Here is a 19,870-nt window from a genome sequence, read left to right as displayed (position 1 = left end):
GGTGTCAAGTAATCTAATGACTTCAGCCTCCCAAAGTGCTGGGATTTCAGGTATGAGCCACCTTGCCCAGCCTCTGAAACTTCTTTTCTTGCTACATAAAGTTACATTTACATTATTCATTTGCATGGATATCTTTTGGAGGGGGGCATCTTCCAGCCAGCATAGTCCCCTTGACCCCATAGACCCCTTCTCCCCATATCCCAGATTCCTCTTATCCTGGGCCACCTGCACTCTAGACCTCTTCACAAAGGAACCTGGACTCCTCTCAGGAGCGGACCTGGGTTGTGGGCAGCCCCACCTGTGTAGCGAGCTGCAGAGAGCCCGCAGTCCAGGGCTGAAGACCTTCAGGGCTCAGCTGTGTCCCAGGCAGGTGCTGGGGCTGGGGGTGGGAGCTTGCCCTTCTCCCACTGTCTCCTTCTCTTCTTTTTTTTTTTTTTTTTTTTTTTTTTGAGCCTGAGTCTCTGTGTTGCCTAGGCTGGAGTGCAGTGGGTGTGATCCTGGCTTACTGAAACTTCTGCCCAGGTTCAAACAATTCTCCTGCCTCAGCCTCCTGAGTAACTGCAATTACAGATGTGTACCACCACGCCCAGCTAATCTTTGTGTTTTGCATTGCAGCATGTTGGCCAGGCTGGTCTCCAACTCCTGAGCTCAAGTGATCCTTCCGCCTTCACCTCCCAAAGTGGTGGGATTATAGGCATGAGCCACCGTGCCCGGCCTGTCTTTTCCTCTTCCTGCCTCCTCCCACTCTGCCTCATCTCCTTCCTGTGTAGCTCAGGGGACTTACAGGTGCTGCTTCCCTGCCTCCTGCCCAAGAAGGGCCATTTCAGAGAACCACGGGAGAAGAGGAGCTGACTGCCAGCCTTTGAGCTTGTGGACTAGATCTGACAATTGCCAAGAAAAGACTAAAGGTAGACCGGGCGCGGTGGCTCACACCTGTAATCCCTTTGGGAGAGCAAGGTAGGTGGTGGATCACCTGAGGTAAGAAGTTTGAGACCATCCTGGCCAATGTGGTGAAACCCCATCTCTACTAAAAATATAACATTAGATGGGCATGGTGGTGAGCACCTGTAGTCCCAGCTACTCGGGAGGCTGAGGCAGGAGAATTGCTTGAACCTGGGAGGCGGAGGTTGCAGTGAGCCGAGATCATGCCACTGCACTCCAGCCTGGGCAACAAGGCAAGACCCTGTCTCAAAAAATAAAATAAAATATATTTGAAAGGAAAAAAGAAAACAATCTGGAGAAGAAATCAAGAAGATAGAAAGATCTTCCTATTTTATGGGAATATGAAAGCCAAAAGTTGACTCTTGAAAAAGACGAATCGAATAGAAATTTGGGGAAATTTCTCATGACAAAAAGATGTAAGGCACAAATAAACAAAGGTAGGAATTAAAAAGGGACAGAACTATAGAGTCTAGAGCTATTACAAAGGTGACGAGAGAATGCTCTAAGTAATGGGAAATTTTCTAGAAAATGATAACTTACAAAAGAGATTCAAGAAGAAAAACAGCTGGGCGCAGTGGCTCACACCTGTAATCCCAGCACTTTGGAAGGTCGAGGTGGGTAAATTACCTGAGGTCAGGAGTTTGAGACCAGCCTGGCCAATATGGTGAAACCCTGTCTCTACTAAAAATATAAAAAATTAGCTGGGCACAGTGGTATGTGCGTCTGTTGTCCCAAGTTACTTGGGAGGCTGAGGCAAGAGAATCCCAAGAGAATCACTTGAGGTGGAGGTTGTATGAGCCGAGATAGTACCACTGAACTCCTGCCTGGGTGACAGAGCAAGACTCCATCTCAAAAAATAAAATAAAATAAAATAAATAAATAAAAATAAAAAATAAAAAAAATTAAATGCCAGGTGGGGTATGGTGGCTCACGCCTGTAATCCCAGCACTTTGGGAGGTCAAGGTGGGTGGATCACCTGAGGTCAGGAGTTTGAGACCAGCCTGGTCAACGTGATCCAACCCCATCGCTACTAAAAATACATAAATTAGCCAGGCTTGGTGGTATGTGCCTGTAATCCAAGCTACTCAGGAGGCTGAGGTGGGAGAACAGCTTGAACCCAAGAGGCAGAGGTTGCAGTGAGCTGAGATCATGAGGCAGGTGAATCACCTGAGGTCAGAAGTTTGAGACCAGCCTGGCCAACATGGAGAAACCCTATCTCTACTAAAAATACCAAAATTAGCAAGGCATGGTGGCAGACCCCTGTAATCTTAGCTACTCAGGAGGCTGAGGCAGGAGAATCACTTGAACCTGGGAGGCTGAGGTTGCAGTGAGCCGAGATCATGCCACTGCACTCCAGTCTGGGCAACAGAGTGAGACTCTGTCTCGAAAAATAAAAAAAATAAAAATAAAAATGTCATTTTTGCATCACATGCTATTCAAGGGTACTGACGACATGACCTACCACTGTGGGAGTTGGCCTTTATCACGTGACTAAGGTGCACTGGTCAGGTCTCCACCAGACGCCACTCTCCTCCCTTACCATGCTCTACTCTTTGAAAGACATCCCTGTGCACAGCCCACACCTAAGAAGTGGGGTGTTTTGCTCCACCTCTTTGGGGGCTGAGTATCTACAGAAATTACTTGAAATTCTTCTTTTATTTATGTATTATACATATATTTTTTGAGACAGAGCCTTGTTCTATTGCCCGGGCTGGAGTGCAATGGTGTGATCTCAGCTCACTGCAACCTCTGCCTCCTGGGTTTAAGCAATTCTCCTGTCTCAGCCTCCTGAGTGTAGCTGGGATTACAGGCATGCACCACCATGCCTGGGTATTTTTTTTTTTTTTTTGAGACAGAGTCTCATACTGTTGCCCAGGCTGGAGTGTAGTGGCACGATCTCGGCTCACTGCAACCTTGGTCTCCCAGGTTCAAGCGATTCTCCTGCCTCAGCTTCCTGAGTAGCTGGGACTACAGGTGCGAGCCACCCCTCCTGGCTAACATTTTGTATTTTTAGTAGAGATAGGGTGTCACCATGGCCAGGATGGTCTCGATCTCCTGATCTTGTGATCCTCATGCCTTGACCTCGCTAAGTGTTGGGATTACAGGCGTGAGCCACTGTGACCAGCCGTTTTTGCATTTTTAGTAGAGATGGGGCTTCACCACATTGGCCAGGCTGGTCTCAAACTTCTGACCTCAGGTGGTCCACCATCCACCTTGCTCTCCCAAAGGGATTACAGGTGTGAGCCACCACACTCAGTCCTAAAATTATTTGGAATTCTGCACAGATTTGTCTTTTGTCCCCGACGTACTTATTCAATCATTTATCTATATCAGCATGGACTTGCTGGATAAAGTGTATAGGAGCCCATTGGTTGGGACTGAGCTCCTGCCCCAGGCCCGATAGACCAAACCACAGTGGAGTCACGGAGGCTCAGCTCCAGGTCACCAGCCAAAACTAAGTTGTTTATCTGACTCTCCCTCCCAGAAATCAGTACAGAGACAGACCAGATCAAAGCCAGATCCCACACAAGCCAGTTTCAGCCAGCATGATAAGGAAGTCCTTTCTGCTTTATTGAATCTTTACAAGGAAAGTAACTTTGAAACGATCAATCTGCTCTTTGTTCTCTGACCCTGCTTTCTTCAGCCCTTTTCTATTAAATCTCTGCCCAGCTCATGGGAACACTCAATTTTATAGAATGAGATTTTATCTGATTTTAGAGTAGCAAGTAAAATCCAATTAAGATCTTTAAGCTAAGTTTGGCCAGGCCTGGTGGCTCACACCTGTAATCCCAGCATTTTGGAAGCCGGAGGTGGGAGGGCTGCTTGAGCTCAGGAGTTCAAGACCAGCCTGTGTAATACAATGAGATCCCACCTCTACAAAAAAATAAAAAATTAGCCAGGCGTGGTGGGGGGGCTCCTGTAATCCCAGCTACTTGGGAGGCTAAGGTAAGAGGACTGCTTGAGGACAGAAGGTTGAAGCACTGAGCCATGATTGGGCTCCTGCACTGCAGCCTGGGGGACAGAGTGAGACCCTGTCTGAAAAAATAAAAAGAAAAGAAAATAAAGGTTTTGTAATTTTGTCTTCTGGCCAGCTCGTGGATGTCTATTTTTTACTTTGGGTTATAATCCAATCCCACCTTACTTTGTTGCTCAGATTGTTTCAGCTTTGGCCACTGGGAGCTCCTGAGACCTTCTGACCCTTTATTGTGGTTTTTGTTTTTGTTTTCTTTTTGGGATGGAGTCTCGTTCTGTCACCCAGGCTGGAGTGCAGTGGCAAGATCTTGGCTCATTGCAACCTCTGCCTCCTGGGTTCAAGCGATTCTTGTGACTCAGCCTCCCAAGCAGCTGGGATTACAGGCACACGTCACCATGCCCGGCTGATTTTTGTATTTTTAGTAAGACTGGGTGCTGGGATTACAGGTGTGAGCCACCGCACCTGGCCCATTGTGGTTTTTGAGCAATTTGGTAAGTAGTGACATACATAAATGCCCACAAAACCACCACCACAATCCAGATGGTGAGCACATCCCTCACCGCCCAGAGTCCCCCCACCGCCGTCTTTGGTAATCCTTCCCTCCAGTTCCTCTCCACTGCTTTTTGCAGCCGCTGACCCACTTCCTGTCACTGTAGAAGAGTCTGCATCAGCTCTCTGTATGGGAGCAGATAGTAAAAGCTATTGCCTGGCCTCTTTCACTCAGCATAGTAATTTTGCAATTCATCCCTTCAGGGAGTTCTGGGTGCGAAGAGGGGCGGTGGGACATTCAGGGAGAGACCCCCTGGGTGTCAGAGAGGGGTAATTGGTGAGTCAGCAGAAGCCATAGAGTGGGGCCAGGGAGTTGTGGAGAGGGCAGAGGCTGGCAAGGCCAGGTGAGAAAGATGGCAGGTGGGGTGGCTGTGTCTCCACGGCGGGGGTCCCTGGGGGACATGCCAGCTATCCCAGAGGCAGGTATAAACCCAGGCCTGAAGTCTGGATAGGGCTGACCCGAAGCCACAAGCTGGAACCTTCATGACACATGTGTGACAGAAACCAGGGGAGGGAAGAGGTGGCCAGAGGGATGTGTACAAGGCCCAGAGGGGCTAGGAATGAACCTAATTCTTTTCTTTTCTTTTTTTTTTAGAGACTGGGTGTCACTCTGTTACCCAGGCTGAAGTGCAGTGGTATGATCTCAGCTCACTGTAGCCTTGACCTCCTGGGCTCAAGTGATTCTCCTGCCTCACCCTCCCAAAGTGCTGGGATTACAGGCATGAGCCACTGCATCTAGACCTGAGAAACCTAATTGGTTTTTTTTTTTTTTGAGACAAAGTCTCTCTCTATCACCCAGGCTGGAGAGCAGTGGCTCGATCTCGGCTCACTGCAATGTCCACCTCCCAGATTCAAGCAATTCTCTTGCTGGGCTAGTTTTTGCATTTTTAGTAGAGACGGGGTTTCACCATGTTGGCCAGGCTGGTCTCGAACTCCTGACCTCAGGTGATTCACCTGCCTCAGCCTCCCAAAGTGCTGGGATTATAGGCATGAACCATGATGCCCAGCCCGGAACCTAATTCTCTTTATTTATTATTATTATTATTTTTGAGTTGGAGTTTTGCTCTTGTTACCCAGGCTGGAGTGCAATGGCGCAATCTCAGCTCACCGCAACCTCCACCTCCTGGGTTCAGGCAATTCTCCTGCCTCAGCCTCCTGAGTAGCTGGGATTACAGGCACGCGCCACCGTGCCTAGCTAATTTTTTGTATTTTTAGTAGAGATGGGGTTTCACCATGTTGACCAGGATGGTCTCGATCTCTTGACTTCGTGATCCACCCGCCTCGGCCTCCCAAAGTGCTTGGATTACAGGCTTGAGCCACCGCACCCGGCTGGAACCTAATTCTTAAGAGGCAGGCTGCAGAAGATGCAAGGGCAAGGGAGACAGGAAAGTGTGTCCACAGAGGCTGAAGGAAACCCAGGGATGCTAAGGGCCCAGAGTTGCAGAGGGGTACATGTTCATGAGACTGGCCACTGGTTCAGACACCAAGTGCAGGTCATAGAAGTTATGCCTGGACGGAAGCTCTCTTCTCTCCCTTGTGTGAGACCCCTGGGTCCTGGCCACCCAGGGAAGAGTATGGCTGCCTTAGGGTGTTCCTGTTACCATAACAAAATACCACAGGCTGGGTAATTTATAAAATAATGGAAGTGTTACAGCTCTTTTAGAATTTATCCAGCAGGTTTCCCAGCTTTTACCCCTATGGGAAAAAAAAGGAAATGGGCCAGGGATAGTGGCTTACACCTGTAATTCCGGCACTTTGTGAGGCAGAGGTGGGTGGATCACTTTAGGTCAGCAGTTTGAGACCAGTCTGGCCAACATGGTGAAACCCCATTTCTACTAAATAATTAGCCAGGTGTGGTGGTATGTGCCTGTAATCCCAGTTGCTGGGGAGGCTGAGGCAGGAGAATTGCTTGAACCCAAGAGGTGGAGGTTGCAGTGAGCTGAGATCGAGATTGTGCCATTGCACTCCAGCCTCGGTGAGGAAGCAACACTGCATCTCAAAAAAATAAAGAAGGGGAGGGGAAGGGAGGGGAGGGGAGAGGAGGGGATTGCTCACAGCTCTGGAGGCTGGGAAGTCCAAGATCCAGGCGCTAGCAGGTTTAGTGTCTGGTATGGGCCTGTTTCTCACACATGGTGTGTCTAGGTGTCCTCACATGGCAGGAGAGATGGAAGGGCAAAAAGGGCTTAGCTAGTTCCTTTAAGCCCTTTTATAAGACCACTAATCCCATTCAGGAGGGCAGAGCCCTTGTGACTTAATCACCCCCTGAAAGCCTCATCTCTTAATACGACTATGCTGTCTTGAGTTCCTACATATAAACACATACATTCAAACCACAGCAACAGCTGTGCCTAGGATGGGACGCTCTGCCCCTTCACCAGGCTGTAGGAAAAGGAGGCTGTGCCCACTTGCTCAGCCGTCAGATGAGGAAAGGCTGGACTAGGATCAGGCCAAGGTCAGGGAGGAGGTCATGAGCACAGGGAGGTGGAGGCAGAGGGAAGGGGTGAGACAGGGGCAATGCTAGGATAGAGGATGGGGTTGGGACTGATCAGAGACAGTCTGGGACTGAGATGGGCAGCAACAGGGGCCTCACAGCCCAGGCTGGCTCCGTGCCCCCACTCCCACATGAGCCTCTGAGATTTGCTCAGACTTGGGGCTAGAGCTCCATTTAGCTGTGCCACAGCTGGCTGCTCAGCCCTGAGGTCCCCTGGGCATTCAGCAGGGCTGTGCTCAGTGCTGGCTGCAGATTGGAGGTCTCTGGTGGAGTGAAATAAGGAAGTGGCAGTGCAGGGACCAAGGGCAGTGAGGCAGAAGAAACACTGGACAGCAAGCCAAGCAGCGTCTTGGCCAGGACAGAAGAAAAAGAACTCTGGGCTGAGCATGGTGGTTCACACCTGTAATCCCAGTATTTTGGGAGGCCAAGGTGGGTGGTTCATTTGAGGTCAGGAGTTCAAGACTACCCTGGCCAACATGACAAAACCTCATCTCTACTAAAAATACAAAAATTAGCCAGGTGTGGTTTACAGGCACATGCCTGTAATCCCAGATACTCGGGAGGCTGAGGCAGAAAAATCACTTGAACCTGGGAGGTGGAGGTTGCAGCGAGCTGAGATCGTGCCATTGTACTCCAGCCTGGGTGACAGAGTAAGACTCTGTTTCAAAAAAGAAAGAAATAAATAAAAATAACTTTGCCAAATATTTTGGCTGAGGGTCTGGCCAATGAGTTTCCTTTCTAGATTTGGCAGGAGATGAATCCTCCTGTGCTAGGGTGGAGCAGCCCCCCCAGGTCCTCCCAGGCACCAGCCTCACTAGTTTTCAACCTCTCCCTACTCATTTTCCCATTTAATCCTGATGGAAATCATTACTCCAATTTTACGGGCAGTGAAACAGGCTGGAGAAGGTGAAAAGGAAGCCGGTGGTTCTCTCTCCACACCCCACCCTGGCATGTGTGTGTGTGTGTAAGACAGGTTCTCACTCTGTGGCCCAGGCCGAAGTACAGTGGCATGATTACAGGTTCATGGCAGTCTCCAGCTCCTCCCACCTCAGCCTCTTGGGTAGCTGGGACCACAGACGTGTGCTACCACACCCAGCTAATTTTTCTATTTTTTGTAGAGACAGGGTCTCTCTTTGTTGCCTAGGGTGGTCCCAAATTCCGTCCTCAAGCTATCCTCCTGTCTCTACCTCCCAAAATGCTGGAATTACAGGCATGAGCCACGGTGCTGTGTCAACTCAGCAGTTTAAGCACGTGCAAGAGGCTGTTCTGTAAGCTGCTCACATTTGGCAAGGCTGCGAGGCCACACCAGCAAAGCCAGGTGGCTAGGGATGCTGACCTAGAAAATCAGCTCTCTCCCGGCCCCTACCGCTAAGGCCAGCAGGCCAAACTCGGCCACGCCCCTCTCAGGTGCCTCGGTCTCCCCTGGGCCTGAACACATCAAGTAAGCACATTTTGATGGAGCTAGAATCCGGAAAATCCAGAGTGTGGAAGATAAGGAGCAATTAATGTAAACAGGAAGAGGATGAAGCTGGGCCCCGTCTGGCAAGCAGGAGTCTGAGAGTGGCGCTGGGAGAAGGCATGGATGGGGATAGAGTAGAGAAGCAGAGAGCACGATGGCTCACCCTCAACCACTCATCAACACTAAGCTCGAGCAGGCCCTGAACTCCTGGTCTGTAAGATGGCTGAAGGAAGTGGCTGGAGCAAAACCCATATGGGCGAGGGTCCCTGCAGCTGCCTCAGTTTCTCCATCTGTAAAACGGGGCTGGTGACCCGCTCGCGAGTGCTCGCCCGGCATCGGAGACAGCACCTACAACTCCAGACCCACTCCGGGCAGGTCGAGGTGGGCTGTTCGGTCTCTTCCAAGGCACCATCCCGATTCCCCTTCCCGGGAGGCACCCCTAGAAAAGCAAAGGTCGCTCCAGCAGCCTCCTTGGGTCCCCTGCTTCCCCGAAGCATTCGCCCTCGCCTTCCCCTCCTGCCTCCACCGGCATGCCCAGGTCCCCACTGGGGACCGACACCGCGGGCTCGGTCGCTGCAAGGTTTGGGAGGAAGGTAGAAGATAAGTGGCGAAAGCAGGACGAGAAGAGTGGAAAGCGAGGGGCAGAGCCGCAGGGCCCGGACTCGGAGCTCCTCCCCGCCCCGCCCCTGACTCCGCCCGCCTCGCGAGTCCCGGGGTGGGGCCATCCCGGGGCTGTCCGCGGAGACGCCTATGCGGTGGACGCTCCGGGATTCAGCTAGCGCAGGCAAGCACGACAGAGGGACCGGGCAGCCTGGCACCCCACTTTGCCATCCTGTTCCTAAAAACCTCGGGGTCGGCGGGCCGGCCGCTCCGCGTGGGCCAAATCAGAGACACGTGGTTTCCAAGGCCCCCTTGGGTTCGGGAAAATTTTATGGTTCGGGCCACAGTAGGAAGCGAACAGTATAGCGGGAGGGCAGACAGAACCGCACCGCCGCTGAGCACCCGGTACCGGGTCGGGCCGTTTCCAGGGCCTTTGGTGGCCGGAAGCCGCAGCCCTCAAGGCTCGGATTTGTTTCGAGCGGGCGCTTGCCGAAGAAGTGGCCAATCATGTCTAACAGACTGCCACGCCGCTCCTTAGGCGGCTGAGGCAGGCAAGCAGGCGGGCGCCCCCGCAGTTGACCAGGTCACCTCCGAGGCACCTTCAGAGGCGGAGGCATAGAGCGGTCTGCAAACGTTCCCGAGCGTGCCTCTGCGGCTCTGGCGGGCGTTTCGAACCTGGGCGCCGAACAGACGCCCAGTCCCGAGAGCACTACGTGTTCCCAGAGCGTCGCCGTCGCCCCGGGCAACCAGCCGGGCGCCCGAGTCCCGGCCCTTTAAGAGGCACGGGCGTCTCGGAGTGTTAGTTTCTCGCGCCCGCCCGCAGCGCCGGCGGAACGAACATGGCCCCGGCTGCTCGGGTGGCGCGGGCGCTATGGCCTGGCGGGTGTGCCTTGGCCTGGAGGCTGAGCGGCCGCCCCCAGCTGCTGCTCCCCACGCAGAACCGGGCTGGCTTCGCGGGGTCGGCGGGCGGCCCAGGCCCCGTGGCCGCCGCCCTTAAGGGGAGCCCGCGGCTGCTAGGGGCAGCGGCGCTTGCCCTGGGGGGAGCCCTTGGGCTGTACCACACAGCGCGGTGGCACCTGCGCGCCCAGGACCTCCATGCCGAGCACTCAGCCGCGCAGGTAAAGTCTGGCCCGGCCGGGGGTGGGGGTGCTGATCAGTGCGGAGCTTGGGACTCCTGGGAACCCGCAGGGTCAGGAGTCGCCTCTGCCCGCTTGTGACCTTGGGCGAGTGAGTTGGTCTGAAGTCTCCGAACCCTCAGCGTTCTATTCTGTAAAATAGGGGCGCTCCTGATGCCTACTACCTGGAATTGTTCGATTTCTCATAAAATCGTTCTTATACCGTGTTTTTTTTTGTTTGGTTTATTTTGGTTTTGAGACAGGGTCTTGCATTATCGCCCAGGCTGGAGTGCAGTGGTACGATCGCGGCTCACTGCAGCCTCCGCTTCCCCGGTTCAAGGGATCCTCCTGCCTCAGCCTCCGGAGTAGCTGGGACTGTAGGCTCACGGCACTGCACTCGGCTATTTTTGCATTTTTTTAGAGACAGGGTTTGCCCATGTGGCTCAGGCTAGTCTTAAACTCCTTACAGACGTGAGCCACTGCACCCAGCCTCTGCCGTGTCTTAAGGAGGCTTGTTTATTGAGACTGAGTTCTTTTGCTCTGTAGCCCAGGCTGGAGTGCAGTTGCAGGACCTCGGCTCACTGCAACCTCTGCCTCCCGGGTTCAAGCGATTCTCCTGCCTCAGCCTCCCCAGTAGCTGGGATTACAGGCACCTGCCACCATGCCTGGCTAATTTTTTTTTAAGACACTTTCGCTCTGGTTGCCCAGTTTCCAGTGCAATGGCACCATCTCAGCTCATTGCAGCCTCTGCCTCCCAGGTTCAAGCAGTTCTGCCTCAGCCTCCTGAGTAGCTGGGATTACAGGCGCCTGCCACCATGCCTGTCTGATTTTGTATTTTTAGTAGAGACGGGGTTTCTCCTTGTTGGTCAGGCTGGTCTAGAACTCCCGACCTCAAGTGATCCTCCTGTCTTTGCCTCCCAAAGTAATGAGATTGCAGGTGAGAGCCACCGAGCCCGGCCTCTACAATGTTTTAAGGAGACTTTTTTTAATAAGAGATCCAAGGTCACAGGAAAGGGAAAGCCTCTTTCGTTTTCCAAACAGTTGTCATCCTCTCTCCACTGCCCCCAAATCCTAAGGCTGTGTATATATTTAGTGGTAGTAGTGGTGGTACTTTTATGGAACTGATGACTTAGACTCCAGGCTGAAACAGGAAGGGGCAGGAAGGTGTCCCCCGATAGGTGGAAGCCCAGTTGTCTTGAGGCACTTTATACCTACCCTGCACCTTCTTTACTCTACTTGGCCCCCACCACCTGCCCAGATGCTTCTTTGCTGGACCCAAGGGAACAGAGGTGGGTGAAAGGGGCGTGGAGTACCCTGTGTCTCCTTTCCCGCCTCCATGGGCCAGCTTCCCCTCTGAACACTGAGGGAGGTGGTTTACGATTGTGGCTTTCTGCCATGAACGTGCAGCAGGCTCCCCTCGGGGCTTTCCTTCGGTTTGCTACACTACACACAGGCCACTGCCCAGGTATCACCCTCCCTCTCAGAGATTTGAGATAGACTGAGGCTGGAGGAACGCATGAGCCCAGGAGGCTGCAGTGAGCTGTGATCAGGTTACTGCACTCCAGTCTTGATGGCAGAGTGAGACCCCGTCTCCAGAGGAAAAAATGAGGAAGAGATTGCAGGTAGACCCCACTGCTGAACTCCAGCCTGGGTGGTAGGCTGGCTCCGGCCCCCAGAGGTCCCTGGGTTAGAGGAGTCGGGGGTGAGTGCACCAAGTGGAAACAGTTGTTCTGTGTCTGTGGGGGTGGGGTGCACACCCTGGGGCTGTCTGGTGTCCCCTTGGGATGGAGCGAGAGAAGAGGGGTCTGTCCAGTATGGGACAGAGACTGGAAGATTCCTCCTACACAGCCTCACAGCAAAGGCTGGGACTCCTGCCTGGGGTCTGTGCTGGCAGGGGACTTGAACCTGGGCTGCCCTCCAGTGCCTCGGTTTCCCCCTACCACCGCCTCCCATCTCTAGTTTCTCTTCCCGATAGTCCAGCGTCGTCCCAGAAGACTCCTTTAGAAAACATCCTTGCTTGGGGGCAGGGCCTGGGCCTGGGGTGCCAGGTCTAGAGCCCGTTCCATCTGCTGCCCACAGCTCTCCCTGTCCAGCCACCTGCAGCTGACCCTGTACCAGTACAAGACGTGTCCCTTCTGCAGCAAGGTCCGAGCCTTCCTCGACTTCCACGCCCTGCCCTACCAGGTGGTGGAGGTCAACCCTGTGCGCAGGGCTGAGATCAAGTTCTCCTCCTACAGAAAGGTGCCCATCCTGGTGGCCCAGGTTGGAGAAAACTCGGTGAGCCCCAGGGAACCCCGTGCATCTTCCCTTCTGTCCTGGGTTGTCCTGGAGCGCCCCCTAGCCTGGTCCAGCTCTGCAGCCCAGGAAGAAACTTGTAATCCTTGTGCCTTTAAGGACTATGGGGGAAGCAGCTGCATATAGCAGATGCTCTCCCCTTCCCTACCAAATCCAAACACCTGCTGGGTCTCGGGGAGGCAGAACACCACAGCTTCACAACATGGATTCTGAAATCAGCCATCTGGGTTTGCTGTATGGCTCACCCATTCACTAGCTGTGTGACTTGGGGCAAGTCACTTAGCCTCTGGGCTTGCTTCTTCCTGAGTCAACAAGGGGCCATACTCTGGGTTGCAGGGACAGCAGATATGAAATGCCTGGCACAGTGCTTGGTGTCTAGTATGTAGCTTCTGGAACCCACCCTGCCCCTCTACCTGGGAGGCCAGATGGGTGAGTTGGGTGGGGCTTAGACCCACGGCTTCCCCACACCTTCCTCCTCATCACCCACACCCACATCTCCCCTACTCAGGACGGGTGCCCTGAGGGCAGGGCGGGGAGGACTCAGTGGGCCTGTCCCAGGAATGGATAAACAATGTCCAGGGCCAGGGTGCTGGGTGGGAACCTCTGATTAAACCACGATTTTCTCTTCCAGCAACAACTGAACGACTCCTCTGTCATCATCAGTGCCCTCAAGACCTACCTGGTGTCAGGGTAAGGAGCCCCGTGGAGACCAGGCGGCCGTTGCATTTGGTGGCTTCTTCCTCCAGGGAGGCCTCACTTGAGTTCCCTCCTGGGAGCAGGTGGGGCTGCTGCTTAGATTTCCAGAGTGCAAGGTGACTCATGCCTGTAATCCCAGCACTTTGGGAGGCCAAGGTGGGCGGATCACCTGAGGTCAGGAGTTCCAGACCAGCCTGGCCAACGTGATGAAACCCTGTCTCTACGAAAAATACAAAAAATTAGCCAGGCGTGGTAGTTCACACCTGTAGTCCCAGCTACTCGGGAGGCTGAGGCAGGAGAATCTCCTGAACCTAGAGGCAGCGGTTGCAGTGAGCTGAGATTGAGCCACTGCACTCCAGCCTGAGTGACAAAGCAAGACTCAATCTCAAAAAGAAAAAAGATTTCTGGAGTAGGCCATGGCCGTCCTCCTCTGAGACGCCCCCTTCATCCTCCCCACACCTCCCTGTCTGGGGAAGTTGTGCTGCATCCACTCCAAATCCCTCTTACTGCGAGAGTGTGAAGAGCCTGTTTGTTGTCCTGGCTCCACTCTGAGGCTGGGGCAGCCGGGTTGGTAGGCCACAGGGGACAAGAGGGGAAAGGAGTCAGGGTGAGACGGTGGCTCTCTCCAAAGGCAGCCCCTGGAAGAGATCATCACCTACTACCCAGCCATGAAAGCTGTGAATGACCAGGGCAAGGAGGTGACTGAGTTCGGCAATAAGTACTGGCTCATGCTGGACGAGAAGGAGGCCCAGCAGGTGTACAGCGGGAAGGAGGCCAGGACGTGAGTGGGGCTGGGGCTGGTGGGGGAAGGTCGGGAGGCAGGGTCTTCTCTAGAGAAGGCCAGGCTGAGCCAGACGCCATGAGCGGCGAGCAGTGTGGGAGACTGGGGGGACTGGGGCCGGGCCACGCTGGCTGTCAGTAAAGACCTTTCTGTGGCCAGGCGCATTGGCTCACGCCTGTAATCCCAGCACTTTGGGAGGCTGAGGTGGGCAGATCACCTGAGGTCAGGAGTTCAAGACCAGCCTGGCCAATATGGTAAAACCCCCAACTCTACTAAAAATACAAAAATTAGCCAGGTGTGGTGGCACGCGCCTGTAGTGCCAGCTGCTTGGGAGGCTGAGGTGGGAGGATCGCCTGAACCTGGGAGGCTGAGAATGCAGTGAGCTGAGATTGCATTACTGTACTCCAGCCTGGGCGACAGCGCGACACTTTGTCTCAAAACAAAAACAAGCTTCCTGGCCAGGCTTCGCTTCCCACCCATGCCGTGGGTATGTTCTAGAGAATGCAGCCTGCTCCCAGCACTGCCCAGGTCCTGGCTCAGGAAGTCTCTCCTGTGCCCGCAGGGAGGAGATGAAGTGGCGGCAGTGGGCGGACGACTGGCTGGTGCACCTGATCTCCCCCAACGTGTACCGCACGCCCACCGAGGCTCTGGCGTCCTTTGACTACATTGTCCGTGAGGGCAAGTTCGGAGCCGTGGAGGGCGCTGTGGCCAAGTACATGGGTGCGGCGGCCATGTACCTCATCAGCAAGCGACTCAAGAGCAGGCAAGTGTGTGTGCACGTCCGGGGCCTGCTGTTCCCAAGCCTCCAGCACCATGAGCATGGTGTTCCCATCACACCTGTCAGGAGACCAGTGGGCTGCTGAGGCCTAGGGCAGGCGGGAAACGAAGTATGGATTATGTGTCGCTTGGCGGTCAGGACTCGCACCCAGAGCTCCTGCTCACCTCCCCAGGGGCAGCAGGGCCGGCCTTGAAGCTGGGAAGCCCGGGCCATGACTTTGCCTTCTCTGCAGCTTTCTCCCTGAACTGGTCTCTTGCCCTTGCCACAGCCTCCCCATCTGGGACAGATGCTCTCTGAAGTGGCTATAGGTGTGATGCTGTCACCTGGCGTGCCGCCCTGGCCTCCACACCTTCCCACCTTCCCCAGAAGAGACCCTCTTCCCTGCTGGGCTGGGACTGGCACTCCCCTGAGAGGCTTTTCCCTTCCCCACCCAGGCACCACCTCCAGGACAATGTGCGTGAGGACCTTTATGAGGCTGCCAACAAGTGGGTGACCGCTGTGGGCAAGGACCGGCCCTTCATGGGGGGCCAGAGGCCGAACCTTGCCGATCTGGTGAGTGTGGTGGTGGCGGGCAGTGCCCAGACCGAGGGTTCTGTCCTCAAAGAGGGGGAGGTTTGCAAGGGAGCATCCGGACAGCACCTGCGCCAGCCAGAGGAAGCTGCCTCTCCGCCATCACGGACAGAAACTCACCTCAGAGTGGCTCCAGGAGAGAAACGACAACCAGCAACAGCTTGGGTCAATATAACTGACAAGTTCAGGGAAAGGGTCGGCTGCAGGCCCTGCTGGATCCAGAGGCCCTGGTGGCGTTACCAGGGCCAAGGCTGTCCCTCTCGCTATCAACCCTGCCCTTCTTGGAATTGGCCTCAGGCTCAGGCAGGCTGGGTCCGTCTGGTGCTCCAGGCTTCTTCCAGCAAGACCCCTGGGACAGGGTCTCACTGGCCTGGCTTCCTTGCTCTTTTTTCGAGATTGAGTCTCGCTCTGTCACCCAGGCTGGAGTGTAGTGGCACAATCTCAGCTCACTGCAACCTCCACCTCCCGGGTTCAAGCAATTCTCCTGCCTCAGCCTCCCAGGTAGCTGGGATTATAGGCCTGCGCCACCACACCCAGCTAATTTTTGTACTTTTAGTAGAGACAGCGTTTCAGCATGTTGTGCAGGCTGGTCTTGAACTCCTGACCTTGGGTGATCCACCCACCTCGGCCTCCTAAAGTGCTGGGACTATAGGCGAGAGCCACCACACCTTGCCAGATGCTCATTTTTAAAAATATCCTACCCCTGGGCGGTGGGCTCTCTTCTCTCCAATCTCAGGCCCTGAGAGTAGAGGAGGGCATTTATCCCAAGGAAACTTGCTGGGGGGTTTGTAGCAGGTGTGAAGCAGGCGAGGCCTGCAGCCACCCCACATGCTTTGTTCAAAGCCCCACTTGTGCTGTTGGCCCTTGAGTGTGTCACGAGCCCTGGCACACAGCTGGCAGAGAAGGGGAAGGTTTGGATGCCTATCAGGCCAGCTGTGGTGATGCTTTTGTTTCATGCCCAGGCGGTGTATGGCGTGCTGCGAGTGATGGAGGGGCTGGATGCCTTTGATGACCTGATGCAGCACACGCGCATCCAGCCCTGGTACCTGCGGGTGGAGAGGGCCATCACCGAGGCCTCCCCAGCTCACTGAGTGTCTCCACGAGCAGCAGGGGGAAGGCAGCGGAAGACGCCAGCTGCCAGGGCCTGGGGCCACTGGGCCAGCACCTGGCAATGCTGGTGGGGGAGGATCATTCTGGCTCTTGTCCACTCCCTGACCCCCCCAGCCCTCTTGCTTCTAACACAGGGCACCTGCTGGGGCCCAGGGATGTTGGGATGAGTTCCAGCCCTGCCCCTGCCCTGGGCCGGACCTTCCCTGTCCTGGCCTCGCTGCTCTGCTGCCTCTCTCCCAGGCCCTCAGTGGCTGTCCCGTGGCTACATCCTGTGGGTGGGGGCCCTGGCAGGACAGTAGGATGGTTCATTTTCAGTGGAATCCCATCACTGGGTTTCCCTGGTTCCCACTCTTCCCAAGCCTCCTGGGACTGGGACATGTTTGCAATAAAGGAAAGGTTTGTGGCCCCCATCACGGCGGGCATTGCTTGGAGCTCTGTGTGGCTCAGTGCTGCGTGGGGCTGGTGGTCAAGGGAGGCGTCAGACTTGCGCTGCAGCGGCCCTGGCGGTAACTAACCGCTGGCCCGGTGCTTCCCAGGTGGCAGCATGGGACGGCTGCGCAGGATACCACTCGGCACATAGCCTGCTGTGGAGGGTGCAGGTTGGGGCTTGTCCATATCCACGGTGGGACTCTGAGGTGGGATCCCTAATCAGGCCTCAGTTTCTTCATCTGTCCCTGCCGTGCAGGAGAGTCCAGTGATAGGAGCAGGGCAGGCTATTCAGATGTCTGAGCTACAGAGGGGACCCAGTTTCAGGGAGCACAGGCCCCTCAGGTGGCCACCCCTGGCTTCAGTCCCAGCTAGGCCAGGGTCTATGGGAGAAGAGGCTCCGCCTTTGAGGGTGAGTATGGGTTCCTGCACAGAGCATCCAGGAAGGGGCTCCTCAGTTCCCTGACTTCACTGAGGTTGGGTGCACTGCTGGGGGCCTCCTACTGGGCCCTCCCAATTTCATGGACTGGGCAATGCCCCATGGGAATTATGGGTATTGCCCTCTTGAGAAACTTTTTTGAGACAGTGTCTTGTTCTGTCACCCAGTCTGGCATGCAGTGGCATGATCATAGCTCACTGTGCCTTGACCTCCCAGGTTCAAGTGATCCTCCCACCTCAGCCTCCAAGTAGCTGGAACAACAGGCCCACATCAACATGCTCAGCTAATTTTTAATTTTTTTGTAGATATTGGGTCTTGTCATATTACCCAGGCTGGTCTTACACTCTAGGGCTCAAGCGAACTGCCTGCCTCAGCCTCCCCAAGTGCTAGGATTACAGGTGTGAGACCCCATGCCCAGCCAGGCAACTTTTTTTTTTTTTTTTTAAACAGGGAGTTATTTTATTTTATTTATTTTTAGAGATGGGGTTTCACCATCTTGGCCAGGCTGGTCTTGAACTCCTGACCTCTGATCCACCCATCTAGGCCTCCCAAAGTGCTGGGATTACAGGCGTGAGCCACCACACCCGGTGAAACTTTGTATTTTATTAGTAGTATTTTAAAAAAATAATTCCCATTTCTGTAATAGCTAACATTTGAGAACTTGAGGCAGGCAGTGTGACATTTGGAAGCACCGTGTGACATTTGGAGCCATGGGTAGGGGCAGGTACCCTGTGTGGTTGGCGACCTCAGTTTCTCCCACAGGGGCTTGTTTGCCACCTGCTATGTTCTCATCCCCGTCCTGGGCATCTCCCTGTTGGCTTGTGTGTCACACTGGCCTGTCCGTATGGCTGCACGGTGCCCTGCCACCTGGATGCACCACAGTCCACCAGCCAGCGCCCCCACTAGCTCTCTGGGGGTGCTAACTCCAGGTACTGGGGCTGCAGGTGGGAGGCGGCAGCCAGGCCTGAGGCTGTGCCCATCTGTGACCTGAGGAGCCGTGGCAGCCACCTGAGGGGCCAACAGGTGTGGGAGCCCCAGAGCCACCACAGTGCCCAGAATGGCATTTCCACTTCACTGGTCAGGCCTAAAGTCCTGAGGGGCCTTTGCTCCAGGGACCCCTCCATCCCCGCACCCCTCCATCCTCCATGCCTCCATTCCTGCATCGCTTCGCCTTTCCACCCCAGCATCCTCCATCCCTGCTCTGTACTCTCACTTCCCTTCCCAGACAGGCTTTTCCTGCTTCTTCAGACCTCACCCATGGTTACCTGATACCTTTCCAGCTGCACATGGAGGCTGACTCACCTCTCTCTCTTCTTTTTTTTCTTTTATTCCCTCCTTCCCTCCCTCCCTCCCCGACTCACCTCGCTTTGTCTCAGAGCCAGAGTCCTGAAAGAGCATCTGATGTGGCCAGCTTGTTACAAGGCATCCACCTTCTGTTCATAACACGGAGGCCAGGGAAGGGTCTCACTGCCCAGAACCCCACCCTGTGCTCCCAGCCCTTTCTGTTCCTCCTGCTCAGCCCAGTGACTGCAGGTCGGTGCTCTTCCCTACAGCCTCCCGTTGAGGCCCTGGTCTGTCTTAGGCGGCCCCGGATGTAGGCCTGGCCTCAGCCACCAGGCATTGACCCTTTCTCTGGCTTCACAGACTCAGGGATAAGGTTTCCTTCCTTAAGGAGGAGGAAACAAGGAGATCCTGTTGGCAGCTGAGCCACGCTAGGAACAGGGGCCTGAGTCCTGGACCAGGGCTCTTTCCCCGGGGCTGCTGATGGGGAGGAGCCTGCACCCTCCTCCCCTGAGTGCTCACTTTGATGAAAGGGCCCAGGACTGTGCTAACCAGACCTCTCTGACAGGCTCACCTCTCTCTGGAGAATGGCCAGTCAGCCTGAGGCCACCGCAGGACACCGCTTCGACTCAGCTTCTCCCCGCGAGTTTCCCTCTCCCAAGAGGCCACAACTCTGCCTCATTTTCCCCATTGTTTCTCCGTCAGACCTCTTGATATGGTTCCTGACAGCCACCAGAGGGCGCCAGAGCCCACCAGGCCGCGTAGGAGATGGAAAGAAGGTCTGGTGCTTCCACCTCGCGGCCAATTCCTGGAATGAATCTCGGAACCCTCATTACTCAGCGACTCTGCCCATCTGTAAAATGGGCTTAGCTGTAAGAGTCCGAAAGTAAGTGGCTAGGAAAAAACATGCCTCTAGAGGTTGGGGCTCATCCCTGCAAGCCCAGCACTTCAGGAGGCTGGGGTGAGAGGGTCATCTGAGCCCAGGAGTTTGAGGCTGCAGCGAGCTATGATTGCACCACTGCACTCCAGCCTGGGCAACAAAGTGAGACCCTCAAAAAAAAAAAAAAAAAAAAGGCTGGGCATGGTGGCTCACGCCTGTAACCCCAGCACTTTGGGAGGCCGAGGTGTATCACCTAAGGTCAGGAGTTCGAACACCCTGACCAACGAGGTAAAACCCTGTCTCTATTAAAAAAAAAAAAAAAAAAAAAGCCTCTTCTTAGGAACTGGCCCAAAGCCAGGAATCCCTGCCCCATTAGTGCCATGTTCAGGTGATGGCATGGCCCTTGTGGTCTTTTTTTCTTTCTTGAAAAAATAGAGGCCAAGGAGGTTGCAGTGAGCCTAGATCACACGGCCACTGCACTCTA

General features: G+C 54.7%; 1 protein-coding gene and 1 pseudogene across 4 annotated transcripts; both read left to right on the top strand.

Moving 5' to 3' along the window:
- Nucleotides 1–6,108: 6,108 nt before the first annotated feature.
- On the top strand, nucleotides 6,109–6,162 carry LOC118148355 (U7 small nuclear RNA; annotated as a pseudogene).
- A 2,958-nt stretch (nucleotides 6,163–9,120) lies between these two features.
- PTGES2 (prostaglandin E synthase 2) lies at nucleotides 9,121–16,791 on the top strand. 4 transcript variants are annotated; one of them, XM_078328399.1, is made up of 7 exons: nucleotides 9,121–9,199; nucleotides 12,210–12,407; nucleotides 13,057–13,115; nucleotides 13,753–13,902; nucleotides 14,465–14,665; nucleotides 15,115–15,232; nucleotides 16,213–16,791. In XM_078328399.1, the coding sequence occupies exons 4-7, from the start codon at nucleotides 13,790–13,792 to the stop codon at nucleotides 16,339–16,341; spliced, it is 561 nt and encodes a 186-aa protein (XP_078184525.1). In that variant the 5' UTR covers nucleotides 9,121–9,199; nucleotides 12,210–12,407; nucleotides 13,057–13,115; nucleotides 13,753–13,789; the 3' UTR covers nucleotides 16,342–16,791. The 4 variants fall into 4 exon arrangements, with proteins under 4 accessions (XP_078184525.1, XP_078184520.1, XP_002743391.1 ...); XM_078328394.1 differs by lacking the exon at nucleotides 9,121–9,199 and adding an exon at nucleotides 9,843–10,133 and having other exon boundaries at nucleotides 13,757–13,902; XM_002743345.6 differs by lacking the exon at nucleotides 9,121–9,199 and adding an exon at nucleotides 9,843–10,133.
- The last annotated feature ends 3,079 nt before the right edge of the window (nucleotides 16,792–19,870 follow it).

This window comes from Callithrix jacchus, chromosome 1 (genome assembly GCF_049354715.1).
Source record: "Callithrix jacchus isolate 240 chromosome 1, calJac240_pri, whole genome shotgun sequence".
Lineage (NCBI taxonomy): Eukaryota > Metazoa > Chordata > Mammalia > Primates > Cebidae > Callithrix > Callithrix jacchus.
Note: the sequence above shows the minus strand (reverse complement) of the source record. Positions and strands in the feature narration are given on the sequence as shown.